Below are 16530 nucleotides of genomic sequence, written 5' to 3'. Positions count from 1 at the left end.
AGATCCTTAAGAAGCAGGTAACCCCCACACTATATAAACTGTCCACTTGGGGTGCACTTGCTAAGTGCCTATAACTTTGATGAGTGGCTCAAAACCATTTAATCATTTAATCTTCACGACTATGTGAGGTGCTTCTCTTCAAATTACAAGGTAAGAAAATTGAGGCTTAGAAAGAGTAAAAACACAACCACACAAATACTAATATTGTGGAGCTATAATTCAACCCTGTTTTTACTTCTAAAGTTGTTCATTTAATGACCAGATTCCAAAGTCTGTAAGGGTTCTCTTGAGCTCCTGGAGAGGAGGGGGTGGAAAGAAAAATCTGGAAGAAGGAAGATTAAGAGGAAGCTGATAAGCATAGATGCACAAGCAGCATGGGTAAGAACAAAGAGAAAGGAGAGCGTGCATGGAGCCACCGATGAGAGCCAGAGACTCACCATGACTGACCAGCCTAGGGCCAAGTGCTCAAGTCACACAGAAGTCCAAGTGTTTTCATACCTGGGCTTCCCCACTGAGAAGAACTAGACCCCCCCACACACACACACACACCCCACCCTCCTGCAGACACTGTGATTTACAAAGATGTTACATATACAAAGGGGGAGTGCAGCTGCAGGGCTGGCAAGTGACCCCACAGAAACCTAAGGTGGCATTACTTCCTCCAGTCACATCTTAGCATCCTTGGTGTCAGTTTTCCCAGGCTTCCTAGATCTGAACGACTAGGGAGGGAACTGAGATTTCTACCGAAGGTGGACATCCATGCTCTAAACAAGTGTCTCTGATGTCTTCCATGCCTGAGTGTTATTCCCCATAAGCACTGCAAAGGAGAACAGCAAAGGTAGGGGAAATAAAAAGAGGTTGGGAGACACAGTTACCTTTACAATAGACTTTTTAGCTCTTTTTCCTGGGGAGCTGGGGGTGACTGGAACCTTCTACATGTTAAGCACACATAACCACTGCGTTGCACATCTGGCCTGATGTCAGCATCTCATAGAAGAACCACAGACCATCAAAACCAAACCAGAGTAAATGCCTACAGGGAAAACAGCAATGCTCTATACCGATCAATGTCTTTAAACATCTTGCCAGCGCCCTGGGGTCAGCTTTTCTACCAGGGAGTTTTTTCTGATTGTAACCAAATGGGACTAAAGTCTGCAACTCAATGTCCCTTTAGCACTGACCTCTAAGACCTCAAAGCCAGTCTCTCCAGCCCACGTTAGCATGTGCATTCCACACTGGCACACCACAGCATATGTAACCTAAGGGTTGACACAGGAGCTGAAGACAGAGGAACAGGTGGAGAAAGGTAAGTGGGTGAGACTCTGGGGGCAGGGTCATCTACTTTCCTTCCTGCCTACATAAATAGAAATCCTAGGTATTTGCCCTGCCCCCACAGAAATCAGAGTCCGGGTTTAGAGATGAGTACTTGTGTGGAGGTTGGATGACCAAGACCCCCCGGGGCACAGTTAGAGAACAAGAGACAGAGGTTCGATCACTGCAAACAGCCTTAGCAGTGGGGGTGTACAGTGAGTTCCAACAGGAAGCCTGGCTGCTCTAAGCATGGCCCTCAGCCCATCCCTGACTGCCCTCAAATCCTTGATGTGAATTCTTCATTTGCCTAACTTGGCCAGAATCGGTTTCTACTGCTTACATCAAACACAATACCAGTGAGATGGCACATACAATCCCGATGACCTGAGTTTGATACTCCAAACACAAATACACACACATGCATTAACAACTAATAAAATTAAATAACTCAAAAACTCTGGGACAGAAGCCAAACAAGGAGAAAGCAAGGACTTAGAATCAGTGCTTGGAAGGAGCCACTGGGTACCAACAACTTCCTCATATTTTCACAATTATGCCACTGAGAGAGCAAAAGGAATTTGTACCCTAAATACACAATCTCAAGTATAGATTCAGGTAAAGTGTGCTTACAAACGGAACTTGGGCTACACATTCCCAAAGGAGGTAATGAGACATCTGAGACAGAAGCCCTGCAGACTATAGTGAAATGTGTCAGTATGTTTACATACAGCAGTCTCTGTCTCCACTTGATAAGGTAACATACAGTGTAATTCTCCATCCATGTCCTGACAGGAGACTTTAATGAAAGGGTAGAAGTGCATTTCAAGGGCCAATTTGCCAGTGAGAATCTCAATATACTAATTAAAATGGAGGCACCAAACAGCTTTGAGGTGACCACTGGCCCAGTTTCATCATCATGCTTTAAAACCCTGGAATCAAGTTTTCAAGTGGAATGGCAGTCAAGTTCACATGTGTATGGGCACACCTGTGCATGAAGGTGCATATGTATATGAATGTGTAAAGATTGGGGCCAATATATATCCAGTGTCTATATACTGCAGGAGGCTCTCTGGCTGAAGCAGAGCTTACTGACTCCAACAGTCTATTTAACCAGCCTGCTCTAGGGCAGCAGTACTCAAATGGGGTCAACAACCTTCTCGCAGGCTCTCCTAAGACATCAGAAAACACAATACAATCTGTAACCATAGAAAATTACAGTTATGAAGTAGCAAGCAAAATAATTTTATGGTCGGAGGTCACCACACATGAGGAACTGCATTCAAGACTCACAGCATTAGGAAGGCTGAGAACCACTGTTCCAGGGCTTCCCTGCCTCTGCCTCCTGTGCACTGGGATGACAGGCCAGCTGCCAAATCCACTCCGATTTTACATGAGTTTGGGGGATCTGCACTGCAGCCCCTCATGCTTGTACAACAAGCACTTTACCCCCAAACTGTCTCCCCAGCGTCCATTCATTTGTTCTTAGAAAGGAAATGAATGTTAAACTTAATAGATTCCTTTGGTCACAGGAGTACAAATAAATGAAGGGCTGACTTGTGTATTCTGACTCCCAGGTCATCTAACAAGCACTCCATTCCAGAACAGAAAAGCATCTTCTACAGAGCAAACATCTACATGTGCCATGAAGTCTTTAAAGAACACAATCCTGTGTGCCTCTGCTCCCCCTGGCTACTTCACTAGCACTCCACGGCATTGAAACTCCTCCGAACAAGCCTCCACTATACTGGCTTTCCTGCAAACGGCCTGGTGGGATGATGCAGGCAGAGGGATCCCTGTTCACCTGGCTCTGGACCACACTAGAGAAAGCTCTTGGTCCAGCTACACTTAGGCCAGACTAATGCAAACAGCAACTCCTGGTTTAACACTAGAGAACAAACAAGCACATGGAAAACTGATCTCAGCCAATGCAGGAATGGAGCCCAAGAAAGCAGGCGCTCTTCTCCTAAAATCTGTCGTCCAATGGTCTACCTATGGAGGTCATCAATGTCATAGACACTATTGGGTTATTTAAATGTCCTAGACAAGGAAAGAAGGCACTGGAGACAAGGAAAAATACACCACACTTCTAAGTTTCTGGTCCCCACGATGGAAGGCCATCTGTCCAACTTTTCAGATCCTTGCCAGCAGGTGTAATGGGTACCATAAACAACCCAGGCAATAGGAGAGTGGGAAGAGAAGGTAAGAGACACTCCAGGAAAGGCCATCGGTACTGTACATTCTCTAAAACAAATGACAGCTCATCTTATTTGTTTAGAAGGGATAACTATACACTATACACTATATACACAATGTTTTGTATTGATTTTTCTGATTGCTGTTAAGAATTCTCTCAAGAAGCAGAAAGGAAATAGAGCTGCTAGTCTCTCTTTGCCAGGAGCAGCTCTTAAGAGAAAAAAGCCATCAGAGATATGCAGCTGGCTATACATTTGGTTCCTCAAGTGCCCAATCCCCAGGAGTTTTGATGAAATCACAGATGGACTTGACAATCAGCTATCCCTTGAAAGGTGTAAGTGCTTCCTTTCTCTGTTCACATCTCCTTCAGCAATGTAGTACCACCTCCAGGAAGCCAATTAGGTGAAGATTCCCTAAGACACACAGGATAAAAATTTCGAGATTACAGATGCCCCTTAAATCTAGACCTGAGGGCTACAAAGCCAAGCCTGGGGAGTAAGAAGAAATGATTACAATTATCACTGGGGGAGGAAGGAATAGAAGGTGCCCTGTGGACTATTGAACATGTAACGAGTTGGTTTTTGCTGCTGTTTTGTGAAAACTGTGTAAATACTCTCCTCTTGCCACTAAGTGTGGCTAGCACCGCTCTGTGGGAATGCTGATGACCTCGAGGAGAATGCAGCCTGGGGAACATTGTCTGCTTAGTGGGCAAGGAACCCTGGTTTTGTGCACGGGGAGACAACTCAGATGGTAAAGTACTTTGGCGCACAAGCATGAGGACCTGAGTTCAGATCCCAGCACCACATGAAAGGCTGGGTGAGGGGGTGCCCTGTCATCCCAAATCCCAGGGCTCAGGAGGCAAAGAGGAGGATCCTAAGGGCTAGCTAGTGAGGCAATCTAACCAAATCAGTAAATAGTAGGTTCAGTGTGACAGACAGACAGACCACACACACACACACACACACACACACAGAGGACAACCCCGTATCCCATCTCCAATAACCCCCCTCCCATATTCTACTCAGTTTCCCTTTTAATCTGAAAACAGAAATTTAAGTCATCCCATTCCAATAAGACACTAGGCAGTCAGTACCAAGGCTCTTTAGAAAGCAGCAGGAAGCTGTGTACGAAGCGGTAAGCAGGCACAGCTGCAGCTGCTGTGAGCCGACTATAGGAGTGAAGGCTGACAAGAACATTCAGACACCATCCTAGAGCCAGCATCCCTAAGGCTCACACAACCCAACAGTCTGTTGTTTTTTTCAGTCTTTCGATTTTGTTTATTTATTTACTTAATTTAGATTTTCGAGATAGGGTTTCTCTCTGTAGTCCTGGCTACCTTGGAACTCACTCTGTAGACCAGGCTGGCTTTGAACTCACAGAGATCCACCTGCCTCTGCCTCACAAGTGCTGGAATTAAAGATGTGTGCCACCACCATCCAGCTTCCACTTTTATTTTTATTTTAATTTTTGATAATCAACTCTGCTGCTAGGTTCCACTCCTGGAAATACACCAGAAGGTGACCTTGGCAAGTTATTTAATTCACATTTAGTACTTCAATTTCTTTAAGTAAAATGGGGGGATCTATTTCAGAATCCAAGAATCAAACACAATACAGTAGGCAAAGCTCTCAGCAAAGTGTCTGACACACAGTGAGCATACAATAAATCTAAACCATGAAAATAATAATGCGTTATTAGCATCCATCAAAGGCTGACTGCATCACTAATTAGCAAAATTCCATCTATTAACTGGAAGCTTGGCACCCACTAATAAGTGGCTTATTATCCGCAGGACCAGTCATTAGAACAGAGGAGCACCAAAGCACACATTCATCAACACACCAACTGCGTCTGGTCAATCTGAGATTGCTAAGTTATTTGGACAACCAGCATTAGAGGCTGGAAAAACCCAGGTTGGACCAGTTATTTCCGGCAAAGGAATCATCCCTACATTGGAGGCAGTTTTCCAGAGGCCATGCTGGAAACCCCTAGGAGAAAGGGTAAAGTCCTGGGTCACCCCTCAACTGTGAGAATTCTGTCTTTCTAGAGGGGAGCGGGAAACGAATGGAGGACTGCAGACCTGAAAACCTCAAGATGGAGGAGCACTGAGTTTAGGAACAAAGAACAGGAAGCTGAAGAACCACGGTGAACCCAGAAGGCTCCAGCCACATGACAGGTGACTGGCAGAGTGAAGTACATCAGGCAAGCCCACTTGTAGGCTGGAAGGAAGAAGACAGAGACAGCATGAACTCTGGCCAGAGCAATCTGCTCCTCTGCCATGTCTCAAGTGCCTAGTAGAGCCTACTCCAGTTCTCTCCTTGCAGAAGCAGGGAGAGCCTCATTCCAGAAGCTGGTGCTTCCTAGAGAATGTAAGCAGATTTGCAAATCTGAATTCAGTTCTCCGGGGACCACTGATGTCACGGTGCTGTTGGCCCATGAGACACAGATACAGGACATAGAGACTGGCCTGAAAAACAACCTGGATATCATGTGACTTTTTTTTTTTTTCTTTTTAGTTAAAAAATTGTTAAGGGGGAAATATGTGCTAGGATTCTAAAGACACTCAAATTTGTGAGCTGGCTTTTTATTGCTGAGACAAACCCTATGATGAAAAGCAGCTTGGGGAAGAAGGGGGTTTATCTGGCTTGCAGGTTGTACAGACTATCACAGCAGGAAGCAGGGCAGCAGCTCAAGCCAGGAACCTGGAGGCAGGAACTACAGCTGAGACCACACTGATTACTGGCTTGCTGTACCTTGTTGTTTACTTTCTTAAGGACGGTATCATCCACCACAGGGAGCCCTCCCACATCAACAATCAAGAAAAAACCATCCCCATAGACTTGCCCATGGGCCACTTTGATGGAGGCGAATCCCTGGCTGAGGTCCCTCTTCCCAGGTTGTTAGTGTTGACAGAGACTAACCAGGACAATGAGTATATTAAAAACAGTACATGTATGCATGTTCTCCTTTGTGTTCCGTGTTTGTGTGTGTGTGTGTGTGTGTCTGTGTGTGTGTGTGTGTGTGTGTGTGTGTGTGTGTGTGTGGTGTGTGTGTGTGCTTTTTTACGTGCAGATGGATGTTGAGTGCATATGGAGGCCAGGGTCTACTGATTCTTTTAGACTGGCTGACCAGCAAAATCCCAGGATCCTCACATATCTCCCTCCCCAGCTCCAGGACTACAGGGTATACACCCAGCTTTCTGAGTATGGGTGATCTGAACTCAGGCCCTGAGGCTTGTATGGCAAACACTTAACTGATGAGCCATTTCTCCAGCCCCAGTACACATATTCTCATGTACAAAGCAGTATGTGTGGCTATACCTCGGAGAGGTGAGGAACTTAAGACAAATTTGAGAGCCAGGTGTGGTGGTTTTAATCCCACCTCTCTGGAGGCAAACAGGAGGATCCCTAAGTACAAGGCCAGCCTGGTCTACAAAGCAAGTTCCAGGACAGACAGGGAGGGCTACACAGAGCAACCTTGTCTGGAGAAACAAAAAGATGAATTTGAGACACAGTAGTCCCTCAAAAGGAAACCTAGCCAGTTAGCATGTATATAACCAACAAGCTCCACAGTGCACAGGAACAATCTTAAGTCACAACATTCGAGCAGAACTTCACTAACAAAAGTGAGACTTCAGCTGAGCCCTTGGAATGTTTGTTATGTTCTTCGAGTATTCCCTCTGCCCTGACTTTAAAAAAAACTAATAATACTTTTCTATTTACAATTTTCTTTCTTTTTACAATTTCTATTTATTTTTTTCTATCTTTTCTATTTACAATTTTCGGTTTTCTTTCTTTGTTGTGTTAAAATCAGCATTGAATTATCAAAACTAGCATCTGTCTAATTTGAAAAATTTTTATTTCTTTGCCCCACTGCAAGATAAACTAAGCCATTTTCCCCCCTCTGGTACAATCTGTTTTCTTCCATCCCTTCTTGTATTTTCACTCCAAATGCATTGTACACCAGTGTCAGGACAAGACTTATTTACTTAATATTTATCCACTCTGGGGATTGAATGTGTTCCCTCCTTTCTCCCCTCACAAAACATCTGACAAAAGTTGGGGTGCCCACAGGTACGTATGTACCCTGTCCCAAGGCAGAAATACAGGGAGATACGGGAAGAGAAACCTATGGCTACAGACATCTGCAGGTGAGTGCTGGTTACTACGGTTGCTGATCGCTTACTGTCAGGCAAATTTACCTTTGTCTGTTCGCTGTCGGGGTCTTCAAGCCAAGCATAAGGATCACAGATTTTATGTCCATGATAATCCTGTACCTGCAAAAGACAAAATGAGGTCTTGAGTAATCAGTGCCCGAGCCCAGCTGAGAATACATATGTATTCTATACATGATAGAGAAATGGAAAGGGCCAGATGATGATACTAATTGACACATTGGCAATACGTCTGCCCAGAGTATCACATGAACCAAAGTTGGCAGGTTCTCAAAAGTATCCAGCCACTCCTCATAAAAAGACTGTTTTAGTAGAAGAAGAGAGGTTCAGATAGGAAACAGTTCACTCTGTACAACACGGAACAAAGGCTGGCTGCTGAGCTACAGAAACTCAAAACTGTTTGCTGGGTAAAGCACAGGACACAATGCAATGGGCACACAAGAGGGACACATCTGGAAGGGAGTCACCACACACTTGCTGAGGCTCCAGTTCACACTGAGCATGGCTAATGAAATCAGCTACCTACAACATGGCATATGATCAGTTTTGCTTTGGGTCTGAACTACTAAAAGCAAGTTTTTAATTCATAACATGGTTCTACTGCCAACTATAGAAGGTGGCCTACCCACCCTGGGGCTGCTCAAACCACAGCCCTTTCCATACTGTTATGACATCACCTTTTATCACTTACACACAGCACAAATGCCATCACACACACACTGAGCACAAATGCTATTATACACTCTCACACACACACACACAGCACAAATGCCATCACACACACACACACACACACACACACACACACACACACACACACTCTCACAGCACAAATGCCATCACCACTTAGACACTGGAGAAATGAATCTGCTGCATGTTGTCAGAGCCTGACATGAGGAAGCTTCTGGAACCCCTGACTAAAATGCCTCTGACAGCACAAGGTGCAAAGCCTGGCCCCAAGGACTAGGGAAGGGGGCTGGAAGACATATACAGGCTTGCTCCTCACCACTTTCCATGAGATCATGCCTGTAGACACAACCCAAAAGTAAAAAGCATTACACAATCTCTCCACCTCAAAGGGTCAAGTTTAACCCAATTAAATAAAACCTACAATCAGTTTCTCCAGTCTGACCCTAACACTCTGGGTAAGGCTTCCTGCACTGAGCTGTGGGACGGTCACCTCTATCACAATGAATTTGTAACTTGTCTCCTTGCTTTATGCCACAATACCAGAAGGCTAGGTCTACTCCCCAAGGAAGACAAACTCTCCTGGAAAGGGCACCTGACTGCTCTTTCTAGTGTTCCTCCACGCTCAGGTCTCCTGCCTGTACCCTGGCTGTCTGCACTTCTCCCTATCTGGAGCCCACCTGAGAGAGAACAGAGAGCTGGAATGTGTACAGAACAGTCTGGGTGAGCAGAAGGAAGGTCTAGAAGGAGTTTCGTTATATAACCGACAGACCACAGCAAGAGACCTAAAAACAGACTAAACCCGTTCCTCAAGGGTCTTCATAAAAACGACTTTCCCTTTCATCACTCTCAGCTTCAGCTGATGGCCACTCAATGAAAGCAGTTTAAGATCTTCTCTTCTGCCTACAGATTTTTTGAATTTGACACCTTGAGTGGTTATAACAGGTTTACAGTAGAAACTTTTTCTCTGTTGTCAATACAGAAACCATAGTTTGAAAGTCCTCTGAGGAGCTCTGGCAGGCACAGGATTGAGCAATATGCCTATAGCCATCCACATCAGAGGAGGGCTGTGAACCAAACCAGCCAGCCAGCCCCGAGGACAGACCACTTTGAAAATGTCCTTGGGATGACCACCAAATTTACTTTTCATAAGAAAGTAGAAAAGTTAACGGAAGTAATCATTGCAGTTTGACACCTAGGAGAAAGCGCTGTGTGGTAGTCATTGAACATTGCTATTGACTTTGCTATATAAAAGGGGTGGATTTACTATAGAAAGTTGTTGATACTTTTAGGTTACAGATTGCAAAACACAACTCAGAGAAGTTAGTAACAGCAAAGGTCAAATGGTTTACCAAGTACAGACAGGAGACTATGAGCTCACAATGCTCCACGGATTTCTTCCACATTAATTTAACCAACCCTTGCTGTGAGGTGAGCAAACTGAGGCCAGAAACAGCTAAGACAATCAGGGTATGAGGGCTAACAAGTGGGGTGCAGTCTATCTGTGGCTGACCCCTAAGCCTGTGGATCTAACAGTCTGCTGTGTACTTAGCTAGTAAGCCTGACCAGGTGTACTCCCGCAAGTACATGGCTGGGCTTTAACCCGGAGCATCACATGCCAGACTGCCTCCCAAATGGTCCTTCACATGAAGTAAACAGCTGTGCCTTCTGATGTTTGGTATCACAAAGACATCAGCCAAGACAAGGAATGATTCTCTAGGACCCCCCCCCCACTGTCAAGGCCCACGAACCACAGTCCACAATGTCCTCTTCATTGTTGCCCCATTCCCCCTTTATAAGACTATGCCCAACAGAGTGTTCCTGAAGCCACACCCCTTGAATAGAAGTTACACGCATCTAATTCATCATGATTTAAGTCTTGAAGGCATCCCTCACACCCCCAAGGGGCTGAGAGGCCTGATAAACCACTGCACTGCTTCTCCACTCGGCCTGCTCTCTTTCCAACTCCTCCAAGCCTCATTTTCCATGGGTGATGTGGTAATGAGGGTCTTCTTGCTATCCCACAAGTAAAAACAGTTTCATAGCTATTCACACTTGCACAACTATAGCTTTATTTTAGTCTCAGTCTCAAGAATGTCCTTTCTCCCTTAGCCAGTCAACTCTCAGGCCCAATTAGAAAATTATTTCCTCCTCCTGACAGAAATTAGCTCCATCCTTTTCTGTGTTCTCTGAGTGCTTGAGTGGACCTGTAGTAGGCCCAAATTTCCTGAACTGTTACACAAACAACAATGACACAGAAGAGTCAATGGTATTACATGAGAAGGGCCATGCTTTCAAATTTCTGCTCATGAAGACACAAGTCCACACGTAGGCCTCACACTCCAACTCCACATTTACAGGGAGTTGATAAGCATGGCTGAAAGATGCTCAAGTGAGACACAGAACCATGGAAATTTCCAGAGTATATATTAGGAACAAGACCCACCTCCAAAATCTACAATCAGGCAAATCATGAACTCAAGCCTAGGAGCTGGTATAACCCTGATGTAGGAAAATGCTACCCATGTAGGATATCAGGCCAATACATGAAAGTCAAGGCTGCACCTTGACTCCTTCACCAAGGGCACAGGCTTAGGGTTATCATGAGATCTTTGGTTAGAGTATACTAAATTCTAGACACCCTCTTTACAGTTGTGTGCAAACCTTTAGAAAATTTCATAAAAGCCCTACTTGACCCTTTCAGGAACTGTTAAGCTTAGATAAACTACAAGATTGGTTCAGATTGATATAGGGAAACATTAAGCAAGAACCAACACTACCCCTCAACCCACCCCAAGGTTCAAAACAACAAGGAAAACCCTAAGATTGTATTTATCAAAACCACAAAATGATAGTGGTTATATACACATATAATGAACATTACTGATAATATATTTTGTGTGTTTGTTAACCTGGAATCAAAAAGACTCTCAAAATTCGGAGTCAAGACAGTTCCCCACCTTCCCATGTGTCCTACTGCAGAGCTAGGCTATCTGACTGGCAAATCTTCTATGAGCAAATGAAGTCCCATGTCAGCCCCAATGGTCCATGTAGGAGAAAGGAGGCCCGTAACAGCTAAGAGATTTGCCCAGATAGTGAGGGTCACCACCAGGACAGCACTCAGGTTTTCTGGGGGCTAACCAGTCCCCGTCCTCATTCCAGCAGGATAACTTTACTTCTGTAAGCAACAGAAGCAGCCCTTCCCTGGGGGAAGAGGATGAATGGTTAGGACAAATTCAATAAGCAAGCAGCTGAACAGGCTGAGAAACATGGTTACCAGATGGTCACTGGTGAAAGAAACATTGCAGCAGATACTTGAAGTTCATTTGAAAACAAGATGGTCTCTCACATTCAAGCCTTTACCTCAGTGAGCTTCAGAGTACACTTTCTGGTGTAAACCAGATCAAAGTAAACAGAAAAAAGAAAAGACAACTGTATTATACAAAAATATTTTGACTATGACTCTATTTTAAGTAACCAAGTGGCCTATGAATATCAGGGCCATAAATGATCTGATCTACCTCTTCAATGGAACAGGGCCCCATGTTTTCTGATCTCACCTCTTCAATGTCAAACTTATTACACACACACACACACACACACACACACACACACACACACACACTTTGCCCAATTCTGACAGTTCACCTGCAGTTTAGGTACACACACACACACACACACACACACACACACACACACACACACACACACACAGAGTTTAGGTACACACACACACACACACACACACACACACACACACACACTCACACACACACACACACACACACACACACACACACTTTGCCCAGAATTCTGAATTTCACTGCGTCTGAAGTTCACCTGCAGTTTAGGTAAACAGTTACTCCCACTGGGCAAAACTTAGTTTGCAGAAGGCCTCCCTGACTTAACTTCCTTTCCTAAGCAAACTTGGACCGCCAACACACTGTGACCCCTGCTCCTTCCCCACCCCACTCTTGTCTCCTTATTTGCATCCAGCAACCAACGCCCAGCACTAGGCTCCGGGCAGGGCTGTCTTAAAGCAGAATGAATGATCTTCAACTCTAAGGACTTGTAAATTCCAAGTTCTCAAAGTTTGCTTTTGTTTTAAGATCTTACATCATTTCCCACGCACGCACACCACCATACACTTTCTCCTACCACCATATTTAAGCCAGAAGGCTTCTCCACTTGGAGACACAGGGGTACATTCTGTGTCCCCACCGGCCCCAGGCGCCCATGCCTGCCGGGCGTCTTGCCCTGGGGGCCGGGCGGCGCTGACCACAGGCTCGCTCGGGCACGTGGGCCTCGGCCGCTCGCCCGTCCCGCGCTGGGAGGAGCCCCGCGACCCCGGCCGGCTCCGCAAACAAAGGCCGGGAAGCCGCGCGGGGCGCAGGGGCGCGGGGATGCGGGAGCCGAGCTGCGGGCCCGGCGGCGCGGCGCGAGCGGGGTACTCACGGAGGTCTCGTCCCGGTACACGTCGGGGTACTGGAAGGACAGCATGGCCGGAGCCGGGCGCGAGCAGCAGGGGGTGTGGGCGAGGCTGGGCGCGGACTGCGGCGGCGGGCAGCGGCGGCGGCGGCGGCGGACGGGGAGCGGCGACCGGCGCGCACGGGCGGACTCGCGGCGGGGCTGTGCGCCAAGCAGGAAGACTGTCGCGAGGCCCGGAGCCCCTCCCCGGCGGGCGGGCCCAAGCGGCGGCAAGAGGGAGAGGAGTCACCGCGCGGGCGCCAGAGCGGGCGCACAGCTCCCTCTGCAGGAGCGCCGGCCGCGCCCGCGCCTCCCGGGCGCACGGAGGAGCACGCCGACGCCACCGCGCCACGCCGCTCGGCGACCAGCCTCCCGCAGTCCCGCGGCCCCCGCCTTCCCTCCCTGCGAGCCAGGACGGGAAACTTTATCTCTAACCCCACCCTGGCCTGCTTTCCCTCGCCTGCCACTCGGGACGTGGAGGAAGACAGGCTTCACGGTGACCCTGAAGGAAACACACCTCAGTCCTCCCCCGCCCCTCCGCCCCGCCTCCCGGCCCTTGATCGACTCCGGGAGCCAGGCCTCCAGGCTGTGGAGGTTCTTTGGAGGTGTTGCCAGGACAATGGATGTGCCCAGGTTGGAGATCTACTGACCGGGAGCGCGGTGCGAGGACTGCTGGTTATCTAGAGCCCTCTGCTTACCCAGCCAGGCTCCTCCCTTCTGCTTCAGGTTTTGTATTTTGGGCAACCCTGTTCCTGTGTTAGAAAGAGACAAGACACCTGCCCGACCCATGAAGATTTAATAACTGCACTTCTTTACCCCTGGGCTAACGATGGTTTGTGTTCTGGTCTCGATTTGTGGCCCATCCAGAAGAGGCCTTTTAGCCCAGTCCTCCTAGTATTGCATGTGCCTAGTGTGTCCCTGCCTTCATACTAGACCTGCGGAGGAAAGGGCCACCAGAAAAAGCCTGCATTGAGGCAGAACTTCCTCAATGTTTTCCAACAATGAAAGCTCACTCTGCAGGCTAGCACTCTTGAACCAGGGCTGTCAGGCGGTTCAGCTCCTGCCATCTGTGAGCGCGTCTTAAACGATTATCCCAAGAACACTCGACCCAGAAAACCCCCAGATAACAGTCGATACCTTATTAAACTTTGAGGTGAAAACTGTTACTGTCCCAGTTTTGCAGCTGAGATAAACTGGGGCTTGCTTTTGCTCAGTTTCACAAATAGTGGGGTGTAAGAGAGGGAACCAGAATTCAGTCCCTGGTGTTAACATTCATTTTCAACTGTCTGATGCCTTCCCCCTCAGAAGGCAAATAGAGATTCAGTCTGTAGTTTACAAGGGAACCCCTTAGCAGGAGAAACTTGAGTTTGACACCCTATAGTAGAAACCCAGGAACTGCAGTAGCAGCCCTAATTTTTGGTCCTTGTTGCTGTGATATAACACTGACCAAAATCAAGGCAGGGAGGAAATGGTTTGTTTCTGGTTAGAGGTTACAACCTGACTGGCTTGGCTACCTACCTTTGTCAGATAGCCCAAGCCTACCTGCTCAGGGATGGTACTTCCCACAGAGGGCTACCTACATCAAATAGCAATCAAGAAAATGCCCCACAGTCATGCCTACTGGTCAATCTGATGTGTCAAGCTGGTGTGTCAAGCTGATAACTAAGATTAGCGATCACCATACCCAAGAAGAATGGAGCCTTATATCGTTCACTTTCTTGCCTTTTAGCCAATCACGTGCCCAGCTCCTCCAGCCTTGAAAAGTGAAAATGTGCACTCCCTGATTGCATACCCCCGTGCTTTCCAAGTTCTAGACTGTGTTGCCCCTTTTAATCCTGCAGCACAGTCCGTTAACTGGCACAGAAGAGGAATCTCTGAGCTTTAAATACTGAGCCACCCAAGGTTTACATTCTTCAGTTGGTCCTAAAGTCCACCTTGCCCATCAACAACAAGGTATTTGAACCATTCTAGAAATGGAGGTGTTATCTCCAGAATGAACACCAGAGCACCTCTGTTACCATGGGGATGGGTGGAGACAAAGGAGGACCTCTGGGGCAGCCTTCGGCAGCATCTTTATAGCACTTCCTCAGAGGCTGTCCCTAAGATGCAGGCTAGTGATCATGTGTATGTCTTTGCTGCTAAATACCATTCCACTTTGCTTATCAGAGTGCTCCTCCCACCAATACTCTGTAGTCTTGTGAAAGAGGAAGAGGGTGGGGAGGGCACCAGAACCATACCCCAACAGGCCCCGGCTATGTTCACCTGGAACAGGGAGTATCTGTTCTTGCCAAGAAAAAAGACTTCTTTCTGATCTTCATTGAGTGCTGTGGTTTAGCTTCCCCTAGGAATGATGCTGTAGATAACATTTGGATCATCTACCTTTTAATCTGACCCTGGTTTCCAGGCAGGAAGTTAACCTTGTCACTGTTGGGCAGTCCTTTCAGGCTACCTTACAGTGAAGGAATATGTAAGATATATCCCAGTGTGGCTATTATTGAAAATTTGCATTTTGGGGTATCTAACTTTGCAAGTTATTGGGAGTGTGAAGGAGTTCTAGAAGAGTGAGGTCTCCTTCCAGGCCGAACCACTAATAGCTTTCTCACTTCCTTTGAGTCAGTATTTTTATATACAGATCTGAAAAATTTTGGATCCAGTGGTTTCATAAAATTAAGAACAATATTTCTAAGTGAGAGCTAACCTGTGTGAACTTGCAGAATGCAGGACCCTAACAACTGACTGTAAATTAGTGACATTTCCCTGAGGAATGCTGCCCATATGTCATGGACAGATGGGGTGACCATCCAATAAAAGTTTTCTGTTTTCAAACCCTTCATGGACACAAACACCTGCTGAGTGAAGGCCTGTCATCCGTGCTGAATCCCTAGCCTGACCTGTAGTGAGATATCCCCCCTGCCCACACCTGTAGCACTGCCCATGCCCGTTTGGGTGTGGTCACAGGTGTGATAGAGGGTAGGACTAGATCTGGGGTCCCCAACCCCAGTGCTCTCTTGCTTCCTTTCAGGTCACAGAGAGCAGCCTGGGCAAATCCTTAGAGTGGGAACCTGTTGGGGCCATCTGCTTCTTCTGTAAGTGACTTCTTCCTGAAATAAATTATATTTAATATTTGAACCTAGTCCTGTGAACCATTTTTCATGCTTCGGCACTGACCTTCTATGAACTGTAAAGTTCTGATGCAGTCTCAATTGTCCTTGAAGGATGTGAGCAATATGTGGATGCCTAGGTCTATGATGGGGGATGTCCTTCTGTATGCTGTGAAAATGTTTCTCTTATTGGTTGATGAATAAAGCTGTTTTGGCCAATGGACACACAGGATGGATCCAGGCAGGAAGTATAGGTGGGGCTACCAGATGAGGAGAATTCCTGGAAGAGGAATACAGAGGCGAGTCATGAGAGAGATGCCATGTAGCTGCCAAGAAAGAAGGGGCGTGGGCATCACCAGTAAACCAAGACCATGTGGAGATAAACAGACTAATAGAAATGGGTTCATAATTAATAGAGTTAGCCAATAAGAAGCTTGAGCCATTGGTCAAAGAGTTTGTAATTAATATTAGCCTCTGTGTATTTATTTGGGACTAAACAGCTGTGGGACCAGGCGGGACAGAAACTTCCATCTGTGGGTCTGCACCTCATTCTGCCCCTGCTCAATTAAACACTGAAGCTGAGCAATGGGCTGAATT

The 16530-nt window shown here is 46.8% G+C and overlaps 1 protein-coding gene across 2 annotated transcripts in view; it reads right to left on the bottom strand.

Annotated features, from left to right (window-relative positions):
- The window catches only part of Prep (prolyl endopeptidase), a 96847-nt gene extending 83918 nt beyond the window's left edge, over positions 1–12929 (bottom strand). For both annotated transcript variants that reach the window (XM_027401900.2, XM_027401901.2), the window contains exons 1-2: positions 12821–12929; positions 7706–7780 (exon numbers count right to left, since the gene is read on the bottom strand). In XM_027401900.2, coding sequence (XP_027257701.1) covers positions 7706–7780; positions 12821–12865 — 120 coding nt within the window. In that variant the 5' untranslated portion in view covers positions 12866–12929. The remainder of the gene's footprint in view (positions 1–7705; positions 7781–12820) is intronic.
- Between the last annotated feature and the right edge of the window lie 3601 nt (positions 12930–16530).

This window comes from Cricetulus griseus, chromosome 2 (assembly GCF_003668045.3).
Source record: "Cricetulus griseus strain 17A/GY chromosome 2, alternate assembly CriGri-PICRH-1.0, whole genome shotgun sequence".
Taxonomy (NCBI): Eukaryota; Metazoa; Chordata; class Mammalia; order Rodentia; family Cricetidae; genus Cricetulus; species Cricetulus griseus.
Note: the sequence above shows the minus strand (reverse complement) of the source record. Positions and strands in the feature narration are given on the sequence as shown.